The sequence below is a fragment of the Clarias gariepinus genome, chromosome 6 (genome assembly GCF_024256425.1).
Source record: "Clarias gariepinus isolate MV-2021 ecotype Netherlands chromosome 6, CGAR_prim_01v2, whole genome shotgun sequence".
NCBI lineage: Eukaryota > Metazoa > Chordata > Actinopteri > Siluriformes > Clariidae > Clarias > Clarias gariepinus.
Genome location: NC_071105.1, coordinates 10,564,605 through 10,583,580, shown reverse-complemented (window position 1 = coordinate 10,583,580; position 18,976 = coordinate 10,564,605). Strand labels below are relative to the sequence as shown.

At 37.5% G+C, this 18,976-nt stretch overlaps 1 protein-coding gene across 1 annotated transcript; it reads right to left on the bottom strand.

The window, feature by feature from the left end:
* Positions 1-777: 777 nt before the first annotated feature.
* alg6 (ALG6 alpha-1,3-glucosyltransferase) lies at positions 778-18,283 on the bottom strand. Its single transcript, XM_053499635.1, has 14 exons — positions 18,107-18,283; positions 17,897-17,981; positions 16,116-16,205; positions 15,840-15,928; positions 15,007-15,089; positions 14,854-14,918; positions 14,578-14,763; positions 13,002-13,137; positions 8,606-8,691; positions 7,610-7,694; positions 7,440-7,510; positions 4,745-4,813; positions 3,660-3,855; positions 778-1,191 (listed from the first exon to the last, which is right to left on the bottom strand). The coding sequence occupies exons 1-14, from the start codon at positions 18,186-18,188 to the stop codon at positions 994-996; spliced, it is 1,521 nt and encodes a 506-aa protein (XP_053355610.1). The 5' UTR covers positions 18,189-18,283; the 3' UTR covers positions 778-993.
* Between the last annotated feature and the right edge of the window lie 693 nt (positions 18,284-18,976).

Sequence of the window (18,976 nt, the reverse complement as noted above, 5' to 3'; positions counted from 1 at the left end):
CTTACTTCATTACATTGTCGAAAGGCTTTTTTCTGATTGGTCAGAAGGTGTTGATTCATTTTTCTCAACAGCAGCTCGATCAATATTTTCGAGGTCCTACAACTATAGTGAAGCTTCTAAATATTTTTGCTGCTTGTTTCCTGATTCATCACTGCCTTCACCAATCTGTCCATTTCTCCTTTAACTCAGTTTGCCTCTCAATCTATATTTGATATCTAACGGTGTCTCTGTAGCATGTGTTGACTCAGAACACAGTCCTGTGTGTGTCTATGTGGCTACGGGGCTTGTACAAGCTGTAACACTATAGCCCCTCTGTGACCCAATAACATTTACAGTCGTAATGGATTTTTTTTAATGCCAGTCATTAACTTGTATGAAAGAAGGAGGTGGCGAAAGATTGTGTGCACGTTTGTTCCTCTGATATTTCAGCTTTATGACATTGTGTTCCTATATGTCCCATCCCATCATGTTTGTTTTATGGCGCATACAGGCAATGCATTTTATTCTTTTCTATTCGTGTGTGTACGTACAGAAGTTTCTCACGTTCACTTGCTTGATTTTGTTGTAATTTTCTTTGATTTTAAGGCTTGCTTTGTTGATTTATAATACGAGACCCGACAACGTATTTTGTAGAAAAGCATTTATTAATGTATAGAAAAATATTCATTAATAAATGAAGGTAACAAATGGTCCTTACCAGTTGGTCCTTAAAAGAATGTGATACTTTTTTTTTTACTTACAAAATATTCATTGTTTATGCAATGGGGCTTTGTATGTTTTGTATATGTTATAATCCTTCTTTTGTAAATCAGCAAAACTTTCCCTCCATTCCAACTAAGTCACTATTTTAAACAGAGAAGATTTTCTCCAGCTATTTAATAAGAGGAAATTCAATTTCCTGAATTAGATCCAATTTATTCTAATGCATGGAATTCTCCCTTTTCCTTAATCATCATTCTCCATAATATCCTCTTTTGAAATAGACCCTCTGTTTCAGTTTGTCTTCTTTTGGCTCTTTTTGTTGGTCAGGTCGGTCAGTTGGACTAGGTTGAAATACAGCAGCATAACTTGGAACAGATAGAAGGAGAAAAGGGAAACTAGAACTGGAAACAAATCTGGCAGATCAGCTGGAGGATCCACTGCCACACTCAAAAAGCTCAGACCAGCCATGATCACCAATGAGGCTCCAAACTGTTAAAATAAATAAATATATTTAAGAAAATGTTCCTTTGAAGTGAAATGACACAACAAACCGACTTATTTTATAGAAACCCCCATTAACATGTCTATTAAACATTAACATGTCTATAAAGGATGGCTGGAAGGTAGTTAATAGCACATGTACGTATACCATTGTGGTGAACAGAAAAAATAAGAAAAAATAAAATTTAAATATTTGTCTTTCATGTTGCATTTTAACTAATCCTTTTTGATTTTCTTTTTTTATATTAAAGATTTATTAAAACACATTCACTTAAAAGAACACTGTGGGTTCAGTTGGCAAAACACCATAAGCACAAACGCATCTCAAATCATATAAAACATTAATGATGCACCTGAAATTTGGTGTTATAATATTTGCTTGAATTTAGTAAAACAAATATATGAAGTATTGTTAAAAAATAACAATAAAAAAAAACACAGGAAACGGGAAAAAACATTTTTACAGAACTCCTTTGCTCACCAGGGTTGCCAAGAACATATTTTAAGGAAATATTTAACTTAATTAAATTGTCCAGATTTTTTAAGTTACCCATTAAGACACTTTTTCCCTGCGCAAGATAAATTGGGCCAATTTTATTTTAATTCACTATGGTGCACGAAAAGATAAGGTAAAAAAAAGGTTAAATATCCATCCTTTATGTTGCATTTAAACAATTACTTATTGATTTTTTTTTTTAAGTATTGAAGATGTATTAACACTTTTTTCATATTTAGTTAAACAAGTTTCATTTAAAACAAGCTTAAAACATGGGCAAAAGTTCCTAGGCTTTATGTGCTCTATAAACTATGAGAATAATAAAAGCCAATTAACATTATTTGTCTGTTTTTTTTTAATACGAAAAAATGATCTGTGAGTTTTACATTACATTGCACTCCTAATATGAACTTATGAACTCATGTATTCATGTATATGATGTCAAATTAAGCTTCTACAGACTTCACAGATCGATGTCCATTGGAGGTTATTTTATTTTAAATGTACAGTGCTGTAAAAAAGTACAGGATTTGCCTCTGTCATCACACAGTTCAGAATCAGATCATCAAACCAATTTTAATATTACTTAGAGATAACCTAAATAAATATAAAATGCAGTTTTTAATTTTTTTTATTTTATTAAAGGAAAAAAGCTGTCCAAACCTGCCTGGCCATTTATGAAAAAGCTATATAAATCGTGGATGAACTGTGATTACCAACTTAAAAAAAAAAAAAAAAGAAAATAAATAAACTTCACTTGCCACACTCAGGCCTGATTATTGCCAGACCAAGAAATCACTTAAATAGAAACTGTCTGACAAAGTGAAGCACACTGTTGTTGTTCTTTTGGCTGCTCCCGGCAAGGGGTCGCCACAGCGGAATACCCAGTCCGCACTACAACTTGGCACAGGTTTTAAGCCGGATGCCCTTCCTGACGCAACCCTCCTATTTTATCCGGGCTTGGGACCGGCACTGCATCCAGTGGCTGGGGTTTGGGCACTGGCTGGGAATAGAACCCGGGCTTTCCGCATGGCAGGCAAAACACCTACCACTGAGCCACCAGTGCCCCCTCCGACAAAGTGAAGCACACTAAACAATCTAAAAAAATATAAGGAAGGGGATACATTTTCACAGCACTGTTATTGTATTTTAAAATAGTGGCATGGGCCATGGGAGCATTTATTTATCTGGTCATGTGATTTGTACAAGCATGGAAAATGGCATATTTTAAGTACTGGCAGCTAAGTCATTGTGTGATTAGCGTTCTACTGTAATACTTTGGTGGTGAAATTAGAAAAAAATAATAATTTGTGACGTTATCTTCCATTTACCAAGTGTAAAAAAAAAGGGGCAAGCAGACCTCTGAGACACAATAGTGTGAAATGAAGCATTTGTTAAAAAGGAAGCATTTAGTACAAGAGAAATGCATTCACCCTATGGTGAACAGATCGTAGCTTTGAGATGGTGAGTATCCTGAAAGTGCCACAGCTATTGGTGGCTTAGAAAGTATAATTGTCAGTGTTGGTTGTGATGGACGTACGGCACACTCTTTCCCCTGTCACTCACAGTGACCAACACAAACTGTTCTTGTGTGTCTGTAGATTCATGCATGTGGAAGCAGGGTATTTGTGGCTTTTTTGGCGGGATCGGATACTGTGTTAAAAATTGTGCTTTCATTTGTTGTCGAGGAAGCATGTGATAGTGGACAGCCAGCTGGGTGGGAATTGGAAATTGACCAAATTAACGGCGTATAAAAATTGAAAAATGACCCGTTATTGTGCCATCTAACATTAGATAAATTCTTCTTGGTCTTATCCGCTTGCATATTTTGTGTCCGCATGCTACCATACATCCTCTCTTTACCTTGCAGCTGTACACATTTCCCCAAACCACCCAGGGCAATTATTAATCACTTTAAATACATGTATTGGTGTTTTTTTTTTTTTTTTTAAATACTTACTGTGAACTTAATTAGTCGGCTGAATGAGCGTTTGGACAGGAAGTACTGGGTGATTTTGTGAAACGGGCCCAGTCTGAGCTCCTCCTCTGAGGTTCTTCCTAGAGCTGAGAAAAGATATACACTGAAGAAGAGGAAGGCCACTGAGGTCACCACGTAAGGCAGGAGCAAACCGTCCTTCAGCAAAAGAGGCAGCATGCTACAGAAAGAAATAAAAAGATATATAAGATACAGCATCTGGTCTAAAGAGATAAATTGCATTAAGAGAAAACGCTGCTTGTGTCAGGTAACTAATTTAACCTTGGGATTAGGCCTGTCACTTGTACAATAAATGAAGCAAAACTAACAAAACCATCATTTTATCAGGCGACGTGCCTCAGCGATGGGGTCATGCCACTTAAACAATTCAAGTTTTCATTGCACAACATTCCGCAGCAAATTGTAAATTTAAGCATTAAATGTAATACTTGTGTGTTCGAGACATTAAAATATCGCAAACGACTGTTGTTTCGGTCTAATTGTTTGACAAAAACTCATTCATGAAAGAAAACTAGATTATCCTAGATAACAAAAAGAAGTATGTATTCAACAAAAAAACATTAGCATTTAAGAATACTGGCAGTTTGACTAAACAGAATGCTGAGCAGCATTCATACAAAAGGCTCTTATGGTATTCAAATCCAAATTCTATTCGTCACATACACAGTATGATATCCAGTGAAAAGCTTATACGATGTCTAAGACGATATTCAGTACAACAGCACTCCCTCACGTGCTCAAGTATTCCAGCGCTGTTGAATTCTTTAAACTAATTGGTCAAAAGGTGCCACACATGCTTTTATTCGAACATGTTATTGTTTCTATAGCAACAACATATGCACGTTCATGTGTACGGCCATCACTACATGTAATTTAAGGCTTACTGAAATCTTAAGTTTTTGTGCATGTGAAATTTTTAAGTGTAATATCTTGTTCTATTAGATATTGTTATTTAGCTAGTTTTAAGCATGTTTTCTAAAATGAATTCTTATAATTGTACACTTAAAATTTTAAATGAGTAAAATGTGCCTTTGTTTTAATATGCTCACCTGAAGATGGACACCATCAGGAACCAAATGGCCATTAGTGGAAGTTCATTCATCAAAAGGCACACTGGCCTAAAAAATAAAGAAATGTAGAAATTAACATTTATGAAGCACAGCAAACTTTTTTTAGTAGTAGTAATTATTTTGTCAACTCCATATTTTAATCAGGTAGAGGAGTTAAAAGCCTGAGCTGATTACTGATGTCCTGTGTTTGATCCATGGCTCTGTATAATGCTCCATGCCGTATATACAGTAGCTCATCATTTACCTAAAGAACTATTCCAGTGTATTTTTACATGTAATTTCCACCATGTCTAGCACAGGCACGAATAATTTTATTGTAATGGATGTCTAATGACAGTTCTTGATTTCTTATTATAAAAATATGACTCCATTGTCTATGCAACATTGATAATTTGCAAACAATGTTATACTGATTTATAATTTCATTAAAGACTAGATAATTTAGTAAAACCTAATAATTGAAAGGAGTTACCACATTGTAACAGTCAGGAAGGACAGAGGAGGTTTCACTTTCAAGTTTCTCAACCTGATGGGCTGCATTTTTGTCTTAATTATATAAAGAGTAACAAGGACTCTTTATAGCTTTTATAACACACATTTTTCATCATCCAAAATATATACTGTAGGTAAAAAATAACGTGATATGTAATTTGCTGAATGATTAGAAATGTAAATGTGTAAACACTGCTGTGCCCTTGAGCAAGGCCCTCAAAATGGTGCCAACATGGGGCATGGTGTCATGAACGTCATGGCTGACCCTGTACTTTGATGCCAGCTTCCTTACAAGGAGGCATGTAAAGAAAAATATTTCACTGTGCTGTTAAGCCTCCTTGTAGGAGGAATGACACAACTCGCAGCTCAGCATGTCATGTTTCATTCATTATACGTTAAATTATGATCTCAGAAATGCAGCAACCATACAAGGATGAGGGATGTTTAAGCCAACTTGGGACTTAAAAATCTAGAGATAAAATAGGAACTGTAAGCAAAATCATTCATCAACACCAATTGCACATTATAGGAACTTTGCTGGGAGTTATTGTTACATCCCCTGTACAGTCCTGACCTCACTCCAAGCCATTTCCACACGTTTGGGATGTTAAAGGAGTTCCTGGGAGGCCAGCGTTTCAAATATAAAGCGGGCAGTCCGATCACGGCTCCGGGTGTACTAAGAAAACATTTTACTTTGATGGTATCCAAGCACTAGTGAAACGCTGGGATAAGTGCATTAGTGTAGCAGGGGATTATATTGAGAAATAAAAGGTCATTTTTAATCTCATAGCCGTGTTCTGTTATTATCAAAGGTCCCGGTTTGACTTGAACACCCCATGGAAATTCCAATCAATCTTTAACAATCAATCTTTAACAGAAATAACAGTAAACTAAAAAGCATGAAGTACACAAATTGACCTTGTTTATGCTGAAGTGCATTACATAAAAAAAATACATTGATCTAACGTCAAAGCTATTATTATCCAGAAAGAGGCTTGTAGGTACAACCTCCCTGAGCCTTCCTCACTGATCCAGTAATTACAGCACCCAATCTGTGCACAGTTACACCAGTGCATTTGCCCTAAGATCTGATCCCACACCCTTACACACACACACTGAGAGATCACTGTGGCCTAGAATGTGTGCCTCCTAATCCAGTGACATGCATTAATGATTGATCTGAACAGGTGTGCGATATAACTCAACAGTTAATAAAGCAACAATCTGGCTAATCTATCATAATAGATCAATGTACATCTGTAACCAAATACATCATACGTTCTATAAATACGGTTACATGGTGAGACATTGTTCATAGACGCAGGCAAATCTTCTGTTTCTTATGTGGTAAATTTATGATTATTTATTAATAGGAAGGTATACAAATGGCAACCGTCATATGGATCACGTATTTAATAAGTGCACCTATTAAAGTACTTCAAAGTCTTTAAGATACTTGGTATAAAGGAAGGTTTCAGGTTATTTAATATCATAACAATATTACACACATTTTACGATATTACAAAAGGAGGGAAGACAAATCATATGTGCTACAGTCATGTTTTTGTCAGTTTTTTTTTTGTTTTAGACATGATTTCTCTGTGTAAATCATAATAAAATTCATCTGATCTTAGCCGTTCTTAGTATTAGGCATCATCAGCCCTTGATTAATTGATCATCAACATGTGTGCAGACTTCTATGAAAGCAGAAGTTTTGGCAGTTTGCTGGTCTGGAGCATTCACGTGCGTTAATGCCAAGTGTGTCAATCTGCCCAGGAGTGGACACCATAGCATCTCAGATACATCTCAGACTATTCGGGCCTCACTGAACATTTCATGAACATAAGCAATGAATGATCCTGAATAGTGACTACAGTTCAGTCTACAGTTACAAAACACTAGTCTCTGATCTCATAATCTGCCTCCATTTAGGGAAATGCGTGGGTTTGGATAAACCGCAACACAAGATTTGCTACAGAAGCCAAGCTGGTTCATGGTTAGAAATCCAGAGTACCTGATCTTTTGACACTTTCTCATGTATTGAAGGACACTGTTGTAGTATTTTTTTTTCCAGTTTTGTCTAATAAAACACTTTGCTGGGTCTGTATCCACACCTCCATCAGTCACTTGACCACAAATTCTATAAAGCATACAATAAAATATGCAGAATAAACAAACTTACAAGGCAGGCAGCAGGATGGACTTCTCGTGGACTTGAAAGGAGAAGAGGAAAAAGGCCAGTGAGGAGTTCACCTGAAGTACAAAACCATACATATTTAGATCATACGTTTGTCGGATAAAATGTCAACAGATAATAACAAGGAATTAAAAGGAGACAGTAATAATACGTACCAAAGCCAATTTAAACTGCCATAGGGTGGGTTTGGTCAACAATTTAATTGACGAAGGCAAGGTGAATAGGAGAGTCATAGCAAAACTGAAAAAAAAAAAAGGACAAATTTGACTAGGTGTTTTGACTACTGCATGTACCGAGTTTGGGCAGCACCGTGGCATAGAGTTGCTGCATCATAGCTCAAGAGTTTCATACATGCTCCTACTGGAAGTTCTTTGGTTACCGGCCAGCAGGTCAACTGGTGATGCCAAACTGCCCCTACAGTATGTGTGACTGAAATTGTGAGGGTGTGCTTTTATGGTGGCATGCATCCCATTCAGTATATTTCCAATCTCACACCCATTGTTATAGACTCTGGTTAAGGTCCACCATGACCTTGACCAGAATAGTGCAATCACTAAAACCATGAATGACTACTTAATAAATATGCATGACCAAAGCTAGGCAACAGATGCAATAAATATTGTATTGTGCTGAAGAGGACTCCTTGACCAATCAAACATATTTAAACGACCTTTGGGATTCTCTAAAACGTGTGCAGGATGAGCTCACGCAGAACTTTATCAAAATATGGCCACTTGTAATCTGGACATATAACCCAGCAACAAAAGCACAAATAATCCAAGGCCAAGTAATCCCAGGGATTACCAGTTGTAAAGAAAATGCTGCCTTTGTGCCTAAAATAGATTTACAGATTTAATCATGCCAAAGACTTGGACTCTATTCACTCAAACGGCACCAGAGAATCTGCCTAGAAAATCTCTCAGATAGACTAGTTTTAACCTCGGACAGCTAAACACGTCCCTTTGTTTCTTTAGAAATCTCTACCAAGACCAGCTGCAGATTACCGAGCAGATATCATTGTGTCCGAAAGCTCACGGATATCATTAGGGTTTGATAATCTTCAGCGCACTCAATCGTAATGAGGCCTCCAGAAGGTGGACCGAAGGCAGAGAAAGGGTGGATGGTTGGTAAACGGATGGAAGACGGATTACCTGAGGAGCAGCTGAGTATCTCTGGACAGCAGGCTCTTGATCTTCATCAGGGCGTTCAAGCTGCACCATGTGTTAGCCACTTTATCCTAAACACACACACACACACACACACACACACACACACGCAATCAACAGGACAGTTCAAATAAATATTTTTCCAACAATGGAATGAGGAGCAGTTGTTTCTCTGATCATTTATCTCTATGTTAATAAAAAAATTTTTTAATCAAAATCATAATGATATTTCTATAATGTGGGTTTCCAGTGTATCAGTTATTCCTGGAGTTCTTAAACCTTTTGCAGATACAAAACCTAGAAGTGAGAATTTTGTCAAAACTTTTTTAAATATATTCCATACTATGCAAAAGTCTTGAGCCAGCCCTCATTCCATTATACCAAATAAATGTTATTATGTAAATTGAATTCAAGAAATTAATAAACGTTATCAATCAAAAGTACAGTACATATGTGGGCTATTTGTTGAAGTTGTCCAGCTTTTTATCCCAGAACTTTCCAATGACACCACACATCATGTCCAAGTTGATGATATTCACAGAACTACTAGCTTGAGTTTGAATTAACCCCATTCAAGAAATGTGCCCAGTCTGACTAATAGTGATAAAAAGCAATGATGATGGTGTGTGATTTCCAACTAAATACGACAAAATAAGTATGAAGACCACTGGAGGTTCTTACACCCCTTTTTGACAACCAGCGATTTGCCCTAATGACCTTCACTGCTAAAGTGAGTTCAGGAAAAATGTCCCTCAAGTATAGCGACCAGCTGAGACAAATGTCTTAAGCTTATGTCTTAGAAATAAAGTTTATAGCTTCTTATCATCATTTACTAAACCAAATGATAAATCATTCCACACATGTATCAAACCACATCAAATGCTCTCAAGTAAACCTCCATCACAGCAATTGTTTACAAAAAAAAAAAAATGAACAAACCTACATTTTGGAGTGTGAATGGATATTATGGCATAGCGTGAGACCAAACTAAGACCTGGGTCGAGCTATAGTATAGGCTTAAGGTTTCAAATTAAGATTGCGCAAAATGAGTCAGATAGTAAGTAATACAGATCATCATTTGATTCATAGACATTTTCTCCCATGTCTGGATTTTTGTACAACTGCTTTTTGACAATGTCATAATGGGTTATTATAAATACTGGAACAACTGGTTGACAAGAATTTGCATCACCAGGTGTGGCCTGTTTTCTTTGTTACTCCAAATGACTAATCAAGCAAACATTGATCAACGTTTGGAGGTGGTTCTGAGTGTTAAATTTGGATTCGGTAGCTGTTCTATGGACCTTAGTGAAGTGTCTATGCAAATAAAGGGCATCATGATAGGCCTAAAACTCAACAAGTCAAGTTGAGGTCTACAGTGAAGAGACAGTTTTATGAAGTAAATACAGACAAGGTGAAAACGGCCGGTAAAGAAACTAGCCATGTGGCTATTTTTAGGAAAAGAAAAGAGGTAAATTTAATGTTCTTAATGCACATTAACTATGGAAGATATGAACTTGATGAGGTTCGGTGGGACTGCCGAAGCATCCTATGTGTTTCACCAGGGTTGTTAAATTTAGACCCGGTTGCTTAAATCATACTCACTTTCCAAGTAACAAATTTTACGGTCAGTGTGCAGCGCAGAAAAACTTATAACGACAAAGCCTATGATAATGTACTTACTTAAACCTTAATTTTAATTTTAAGACAGAACTGAACTATCCCTTTTGGTATTGTACTTTGGCTGCCATCTTACTTTTTTTTAAAACAGATCTATATGTTAATATATTTTAATCTGCATCAGGACCAAAGACCCCTTTAAATCCCAACAGCTGTACGTCCTGGTAACAGGTTACCCAATTTGACCTCACAACTATGGGTGGGCCTCTTTAAATACACTGCAGCTTCTGTAGAGAAAGCAAATAAGTGGAATTACTCTACGTAATCATTTCCCAACTGCATGTGCAATAAAAATTCCCCTGTGACATTTGCACATTGGAGCTGGAGGTGACAAGCTACTCACTCCTGTCACTCCTGACTTTCCCTGTGTCAAGCATGTGGCATGGCAAAAAAAAAAAAAAAAGCTATGCACTTATTTGTAAACTCGGGCTCGTGGGGTCAAATGTGTGCGAGTCAGCTCGCGACTCCTCTTTCTGCGTGCCGAGCACATTCCTGTACTCTGGCCACCCTAAAAAAGTGACAATCACGTCATGGCTCCTGAACATAATTACCTCTATGTACGGATCTATGTTTCTGTTCCGACTAGCACAGTTCTCTCTGAGGTTTTAGCTGTTGTGCCTGGGATTAGTAAAGGACACAAATCCGGAGCCTTGATTATAGCTTACTTGAAGTAATGTCGACTTTACACAAACACAGCTGCTGCAACTCGAAGCTGTGTATAGCGTGTATGCATGTGTGTGTGTGTGTGTGTGCAAATAAATCAGACTCACCAAATACTCTTCTGATTGCAAATGTGAAATGAAACTCAAGTCTATGTGTTTGAAATAACCTCCAAAACACTCTCACCTCTGACCCCGGAGTAGTATCGGATCTGTTTCGGTGTCAAAGTGCGTGACTTGTCCCCTGTTAGAGAGACAGCATGTCTGGACAGCGTGCCTCTCACTCACACTTACATGAGCAACTTGTCCTAGCCTTCTTGCTTACACAGACATCAATACTATTAGTTCAAGTGAGTGTCACCCTTACACACTTACACACACTGTTAACCCTGGCATTTAGAATGCCGTCCCCCAAACGACACACATTAAGAGACACGCGCTCGGCTCATCTGCTAGGCAAACTCAGTCTTTCACAGCCATCCGTGTGTCCAGGTTAGAGTTGCTCACACTTTGTGTAGTCTGTTAGCATAATGTCACAAGCTAATGTTTGATGGACAGTATATCGTAAGCCGCCTCACAGCTCCAGAGTACCTGGCTCAATCGTGAGCTTGGGTTACTGCGCACATGTTCTCCCAATGTCCTGTGGGTTCTCCGGTTTACTTCCAGCTCCCAAGACCAGGCTGGTAGGAGAACTTATGACTATATATTGGTCAGATTATTGTGTTGATGTCTCATGCAAGTTGTATTTCCATCTCACACTTCGTGCTTCTGGGACAAGCCGGGATCCACCACCACCCAGAGCAGGAAAGTATCCAGTATCCACCATCTTCATTGTGATTCGGACTAATGCTGATTGGTTAAAGTGATGTTGAGAAATATTACAAAGACTTCTATAATCCGAAGCTCTCACAGGAAATAGAGCAACGGTTTCCTTTTTTCACACAACATGAGATTCTGTGTCCAATCCAGTAATCATAAGGCGTTTAAATATATAATACTATGCACAAAAGTCTTAAACCACTCCATAGTTTTTCATATTTCGCTTCCAAAAAAGCCTTTCCTGTATTTTTAATGTGATCATATTTGAAATGTTTTTGTTTGTTAAGCCATAAAGTGACCTATAAATCATTCAAGCATAAAAAACATCTAACTTAATTAATAAACTAGTGAGAAACAGGTGCAAATGATGAGAGATGATCAGGCTGGTAATTAATATACCGGTGATGCTGAATGCTTGGAACAGACGAGAGGGGAAATGAGGTTGCTGCTGAGGTTGTTACATAAACAATCGTTTGTATTGAATTTCATTTATTCCAATTTCTTTAATTTAAGCTACATCATTAAATATTATTTAATTCTATATGAAGAATGAAGGGGGGGGGGGGTAAAGACTTTTCCACAGTACTATATATATTCCACCTAATCCCCAATACACTGTTGGATTTGTTATACTATTCTGTAACATGTAAACCAACATTACAGTACATGGTGACAAAACACTGTCCTGGATTTTGAGTGAGAAAAAACATTTTATGTAAATTTCTCTATATATGTATGTACACACAGAGATATTCTGCATTGAAATTCGCATCTCAGGGGCATTTCTAGTATGACCTCGCATTTGAAAGTAGGCTGACAGCGCAACGCAACATAACCGCAACGCGCCAAATTACGCCAGTATGCTAAAAACCGCGGCATGTCCTCCTGCAGTTAATATGGCAGATTTATACACACGACTTTCTGCATGTTATTACACAATGCAACATGCAACTTTATGTTCATTTTAGTTGTAGCAGTGTGTCCTCGCTATATAGAAAGAGCAATGTGATTATCGCTATATAGTAAGAGCTCTGTGTAACAGTAGTTGAAATCAAACTGATCCCTGTAGAAAAAAAAAATGATGCCATGTTTGTAAAAGAATAAAATTAATAACGCATGCAGTGAATACTGAACTGATGGGAAGAGAAAAGGAAATTATTTTATCTGTTCGAACTCGACTGGCTACAGCGAAAGTGTGAACCTTGTTGAGTTCGAGGACATACCTCGAATAAACCACGGTCAACTGGAAACAAGCGATGCAGAACCTGCTGGATCTGCTGTGGATCTGACAGGAAGGGCAACCAGCAGAGTGCAAAAGTCACCAGCACAGTCAATGAGATCTTCACCAACTGAAGCAGCCTGGAAGAATAAGAAATAAAAAAAAATATATTTTTAAAAAATCAGCAGAGTAACAAACAGCTCAATCAGAGGCATCTTGTTGTAGCTTATTATACAACTGAAGCCCACTAACACTCACTCAGCCATAGGAAAGTATACAACGAATACAATGAATAAAACACTTTATTGTTGTTATTGGTAAAAGATGTTATGAGAAAGTAATCAGCATTGAAGTGTTAACAGTAACTCTACTTCCAACATCCTGTCATTAGGTGCATTTACGTGGACACTAATGGTCCAATAATAACTGCAATAATTACAGAAACAGAATAAAAATGTTTCTTAAAACACCTTGACCAGAATTGATCAGAATATTTTTTTTCTTTGGAAGGAGGAGGTGGATTGATAATCCATTCAATGGTGAATATCGGACACATAAACACTTGATCGAATCATCTCTCATGCATATTTTCCCCACGTTAACGTCACATTAGCTGACCTGACGAGTTTACTGGAAGGAAATTTTACTTCTATTACTGACTGTAATCTCCATGTTTACTCTCATTCACTGGGTCTCACATGTAGTAAAGCATCTAACAATTATAGATGAGACTACATTTTGGTAACCAATCATAACGCAGTAGGCGGGACTAATGGAGATAATACTCCTCCTTTTGTTACATTTCTGACAAACTAAACACTTTACAGTTTCAAATATGTTATATTCTGATTTAATGCTTTCAACATGTAAACACACATTTTATCTCATCTGATCAGATCAAGATCCAGTTAAGTAAACTCTAATCAAAATTATTTTTCAATCAATTTGTCCATGTAATACATACTGAAATATTAGGAAATAAAGAAATATTGTCCTTATAAATGTAGTTGTTGCCTACTTTCCTAAAGCTGCACACCCCAGCAGATGGAACATGGAACATGATAACTGAGAATCTCCTTTAGAATGTCAGCGATGTCTTATATACATAAAAAGTTGAAGTTTGCCGTAGGTGTGTCTGTCTGAGCTGCTGACTTGTGGTCAGCTGTAGTGCTTGACGATGCACAGACAGGCATAGCAGGGAGCAGAGAACATCGCCAGAGGGTCATCTGGACATATTTTTCCCCAAGTAATCTAACCCAACAATGCAATGGCTACCAAATGCCTTTGGTGCACTGTTACTATAACAACAAATGTAAAAGTAGCATGCGTGTGAGTCAGGGGAATGCCGAGTCAGCCAAGCTCTACACTGTATTCAAGATACAGTCCTGGACTCGTTTCACCTCACACGATTCGACTTCCTAGTTTCAAACAATTACTATAGTAGAGTTCAAATAACAACAAAAGTAATTAAAGAAGTACAACATCATGGTTTTGCGATCTCAGCCTCTGGATTTGAACCCTAGAAAACACCAGAGGAAGGAACTATATAAGAACATAAAGGAGCCTAAAATGTTACTTACCCTTTGCCCAGAAGGCCTTGTTTAATACACCTGCCTAGGAGGTAGCAGAAGAAAGGCAATGAATGGTACAGCTCCATCTGTTTGTAGTTGAGAGCCAAGGTGAAGGCCAGAGATCCAAGCAGGTCCCGACCCAAACCGAGTCCCACTACACCAAGCAACGCCAAGCCCAGACTAACACTGTTGTATCTGACCAGGGGTTAAGGCTTGTTGCAGTAATTGACTCATTATTGCATACAAACAAAACTAATGACAGAATATTCACATGTTAAAGGATACTGAAAATGACCAAAGTCGATTAGGATGAGTCCTGGATAAAGCAGGATGCACAAAGCCATGGAAACCTTAAAAAGTAAAAAAAAACCATACAAAACACAGTCACGATAAACCATCTGGTTAAATCATTGATAAAGACCAGACAACCAAGAGTACCTTCTTTTTGAAGGATCCATTGCTGAGGTAGAAGCAGTACAGAAGAACTGCAGGAATGTAGATCAATATATCTGCGACGAGAACTGGAGAGTGGAGAGGAGATCATCAAAACATAGGAACCACCTTGTCTTGTGGATGTGCCACAAATGTATTCATCTACAGTGATCAGCCATAACATTAAAACCACCTAGGTTTTGGGTTTCTGTTGTGCGATGGGCCATGACTGGCAGGCTTCAGGCATGGCTCCACTGGCCCTCTGTTGTGTGCTGTGGTGTCTGTCACTGAAACACTAGCAGTGTAGCACTGTTGGGCACATTTTATGCGTGATTGATTGGATTGGGATCTGGGGAGTTTGGAATCCAGGTCGGCAGCATTGGGCCCTTTGTCGGACAGGCCACATGCATAGTGGGCTGTGGTGTAATGGGTGTTCTAATACCTTTCTATCATGGCTAGCATTGACTTTTTTCCGCAATTTGTCCTGCATTGGATTTTCTGTGGGATCGGATGAGACAGGATAGGTTTTGGTTTCTGTGCGCATGGGTGACCCTTAGATGTTCATAATCCTGTCACCAAGTAAACGGATGTATAGCTAGTAATCAATGCTGTTCAGTTCACCTGGCGTTGGTGTTAATGTTATGGCTGATAGTATGTTCAGTCCTGTAAAAAGTCTTAAGCCACCCCTCATTTCTTCATATTCAATCAAATGAATATATAAATATATATTTTTAATTCTAATGACTTTAAAGACTTGGAGACTTCCTAACAGCAACAAATACTCAACAAAAAGAAAGAGTCCATAAAATATAAAAATGCATGTGAAAATATGTGCTTACCTGTGGCCCTCATAAATAATTTATGTGAGTCACTCTCATAACCTCTGGAGGTATGCAACTCCACCCAAGCAGGATTAATCATCTTTGCACTACATACAGAAAATAATTATATCTGATCATAAACGAGGCAGTGTAAGACTTTCTTTACTAGTATGAAAGATTATGAAGTTTAAGTTGACATTTGGGTCTGTATAAGGTTGAACAAAATCCATCCCTTGAATTTGTACACATTTCTCATGTCTCTGACTGATCAGAGAGCTCGAGTATGAAACTTACACATGTGCACATATGAGACTGTGGTAGGCTGTGAGTGGGGGATAATCCAGGCCCCAGTAGTTCAGGTCATTGTCTGTAGTGTTGAAGTACCTTTAAAAGTACAAAAACAATATTGTAGCATCATAAAACAATGAAACTGAAACTGTTCTTATCATCAGCTGAATGCTTACAGCACTGCAGAACTGTTGAATGTTTTTTAACTGTAGCTCTGACAGGAGTGCCGGCTGCCACTTACACAATTCACTGGACTATATTAATACACTTCTAATATGCCTTACTGTAACAATAACTTATTTAAAATATCTTTTATTAAAAAAAAAAAACACTTCCACTCTAGTATAAAAGTTTCTCTAGAAAGATATTTATTTAATATTTAAGGAGTCTCCAGTGTCAGTGCTTTGTATTGGTCAGTAGAGCTGTAAATCATAGGTGATATGTCGATTCAATTCTAATTTGATTTTCAGGCGTTGCGATTTTCAATTTAATTTGATTCGAGTTTATTGTCTTATTTTTATCAAGCAGCTATTATATATACTAAATATTTTGAAGTATTAAAACTACTAAACGTATTTGGGAAAAATTTAAATGCTATGTAATCAAGGTTGTTGTTTGTTTAAATGTCATGCTCTCACAAACCATAAACTGAAAAGAAGAAGACGAAGCGATGCGCTCACAAAATATGAGTATTTGCTGAAGACGCAAGATGTTGATATTTTCTGCAAAAGCTGCAGGATTTGTTTAAGAAATTTGTCATTCAATTTCTGACCAGCTATCGGTTATAGGTTTACCTAAATCAGCTATTTCCAATCTTTACAAGGCTGCGGCTCAATTTCAATTCTGAAATTTAAATCAGATTTTCAATACACAAGACGAAAATGAAGCATTTCCCTATACAGTATACTGTTTATTTTTATGATTAAAAACACATACTTTAAATCCAATGGCCTTGTTATATTAGTTTCAATTATTAAGTGTGCCTTAAGTGTGCCCGGCACACACTTATTACTCTTTTCTCCTAGAAATCATTGCGCAATCCATTTATTATATCCCTAAGACTTTGAGGCGTTACTCGCAATCTATTTATTATATCCCTAATACTTTGCAGCGTTTCTCGTCCCACAGCTTTGAGGAAACCCTCACGTATTTTACACCATTCCGCGGGCTCGTTTGGGAATGGTGTGCCATGACTTTTGGCGGGGGGCCGTCAGACGGTGCCCCCAGAATCCCCAAAAAAACACCCCCAAAAAGTCCCATAGACTTAACATTGGGACCGGCCTCTGCTGTGACATCACAGCCAAGACTGTGATGCAACAGAAGGCTCCACCACGCACTGGATGGTGTCGCAAAGACACACACTTAAAAGTTACTTTTTAAATGTAAATAAAAAGGTAAATATATTTATTTACCTCTGTAATTGGATGGTTGGTATAGAAAATTAATGAGTTAATTGATTAATAATTTAAAAAAAGTTATTAATTAAGAAAATCATCATACAACCTGTTGTGATTTATTCCTTTTTTAATAATGGGGTTTAGAGATAAAATGCTAAGTGATAAAAAAATGAATAAAGAAATTAACAGATAATTAAGTAATAATAATATGTTTATTGAAAAATCCTCATGTACAACCTGCTGTGATTTATTCCTTAGTTAGGAATAAGATAGATAGATAGATACATGTATAGATAGAAAGAATGATCTATGATAGAAAATAAATGAATAAGAAATAATGTGGTTATAGAAAACCATCATTAGATAGATAGATAGATAGATAGAACCAACCATTCCTGAACGGGGAGGTTATACGTCACTTCCTGCCAGTGCCTTTGCGCTTCATAATCCCCAAACATAGGTGGTTTGCCAGCTCCTGTTTAGGTGTCAACAACAACAACAAAACTTTAATAATTTTTTTATGGCCCCAAAAAAGGAAAGCTTTAACACGATTCTGTGCTTCACCGTGGTGACGTTTAATCTACGAGACGAGCTACTAACCTGAGTAAGAGTTAAACGACACCGCCCATCTCGCCGTGAGTGCGATCAGAACACACAGTGAAGCAAGACTCCAGTTCTCCATGTCTGGTCGCCTTTACAGCGCGATGGTTCCACACCATGAAGCTCTTAACCCGAAGTTTTCACAGTCTCCAGCCGCCGCTTCCTGAAACACTACGTCAGCACAGCGAGCGGTGCAGGTGCAACAAATCTACATATAATAACCACGCATAATACACTATCGAGATGATGTGAAGATCACGCGCTCGAGCGGCGCTTACTGATGACGCAACACTCTAGCTGTTCAAAAAGGGACCGGCTGTAAGTTTGAACTCAGTGTACTCTGCAGGCATGAGCCAGGTATATATATACAATGTGAAGTATTCACTTATTCGTTTTTATATAGTTATGTTTTCACTAAAACTTAAAAAAACAACAAAAAAAAAACATGTTTTTAAATTAAATTTCAAGAAGTTGTCACACTGACGTCAAATTGTGGCCATTAATAATTATACTATTAAATTCATCACTGGTATTCACTTACCAACAACAACAACAAAATTCTGATGCCACGTTTTGCAGAGTTTGAGCATAGTCACTTTGTTCCTGCTACAGTTTCCCACTAGCACAACCTGCTGGACAATAATTCCTCCATCTGCTTTAAATCACAAACCTTTAGATCCAAATAAAATAAAAGAAATCTTAAGTTGCTACTATAAAACGTTTTTTAAACGTACCTCAGCCAGAATGCAGCTGATATCAGGCAGAATGCCAGTTAGACATATGTATAAGCTATAAAGAATTCAGATGTCTCATCTCTCATGTCTTTTGTCTTTTTGATACTGCTTTATCCTGTATACAGTGTAGCAGGGG

Excerpts from the sequence above, each read along its gene's own strand:
- alg6 (XM_053499635.1), bottom strand. The coding sequence starts at position 18,188 with ATGGAGAACTGGAGTCTTGCTTCACTGTGTGTTCTGATCGCACTCACG. Across the intron at positions 14,764-14,853 it reads ATCGACTTTGGTCATTTTCA|ATACAACAGTGTTAGTCTGG; the intron begins GTATCCTTTAAC and ends ACCCCTGGTCAG. Across the intron at positions 1,192-3,659 it reads GCCGACTAATTAAGTTCACA|TTTGGAGCCTCATTGGTGAT; the intron begins GTAAGTATTTAA and ends TTATTTTAACAG.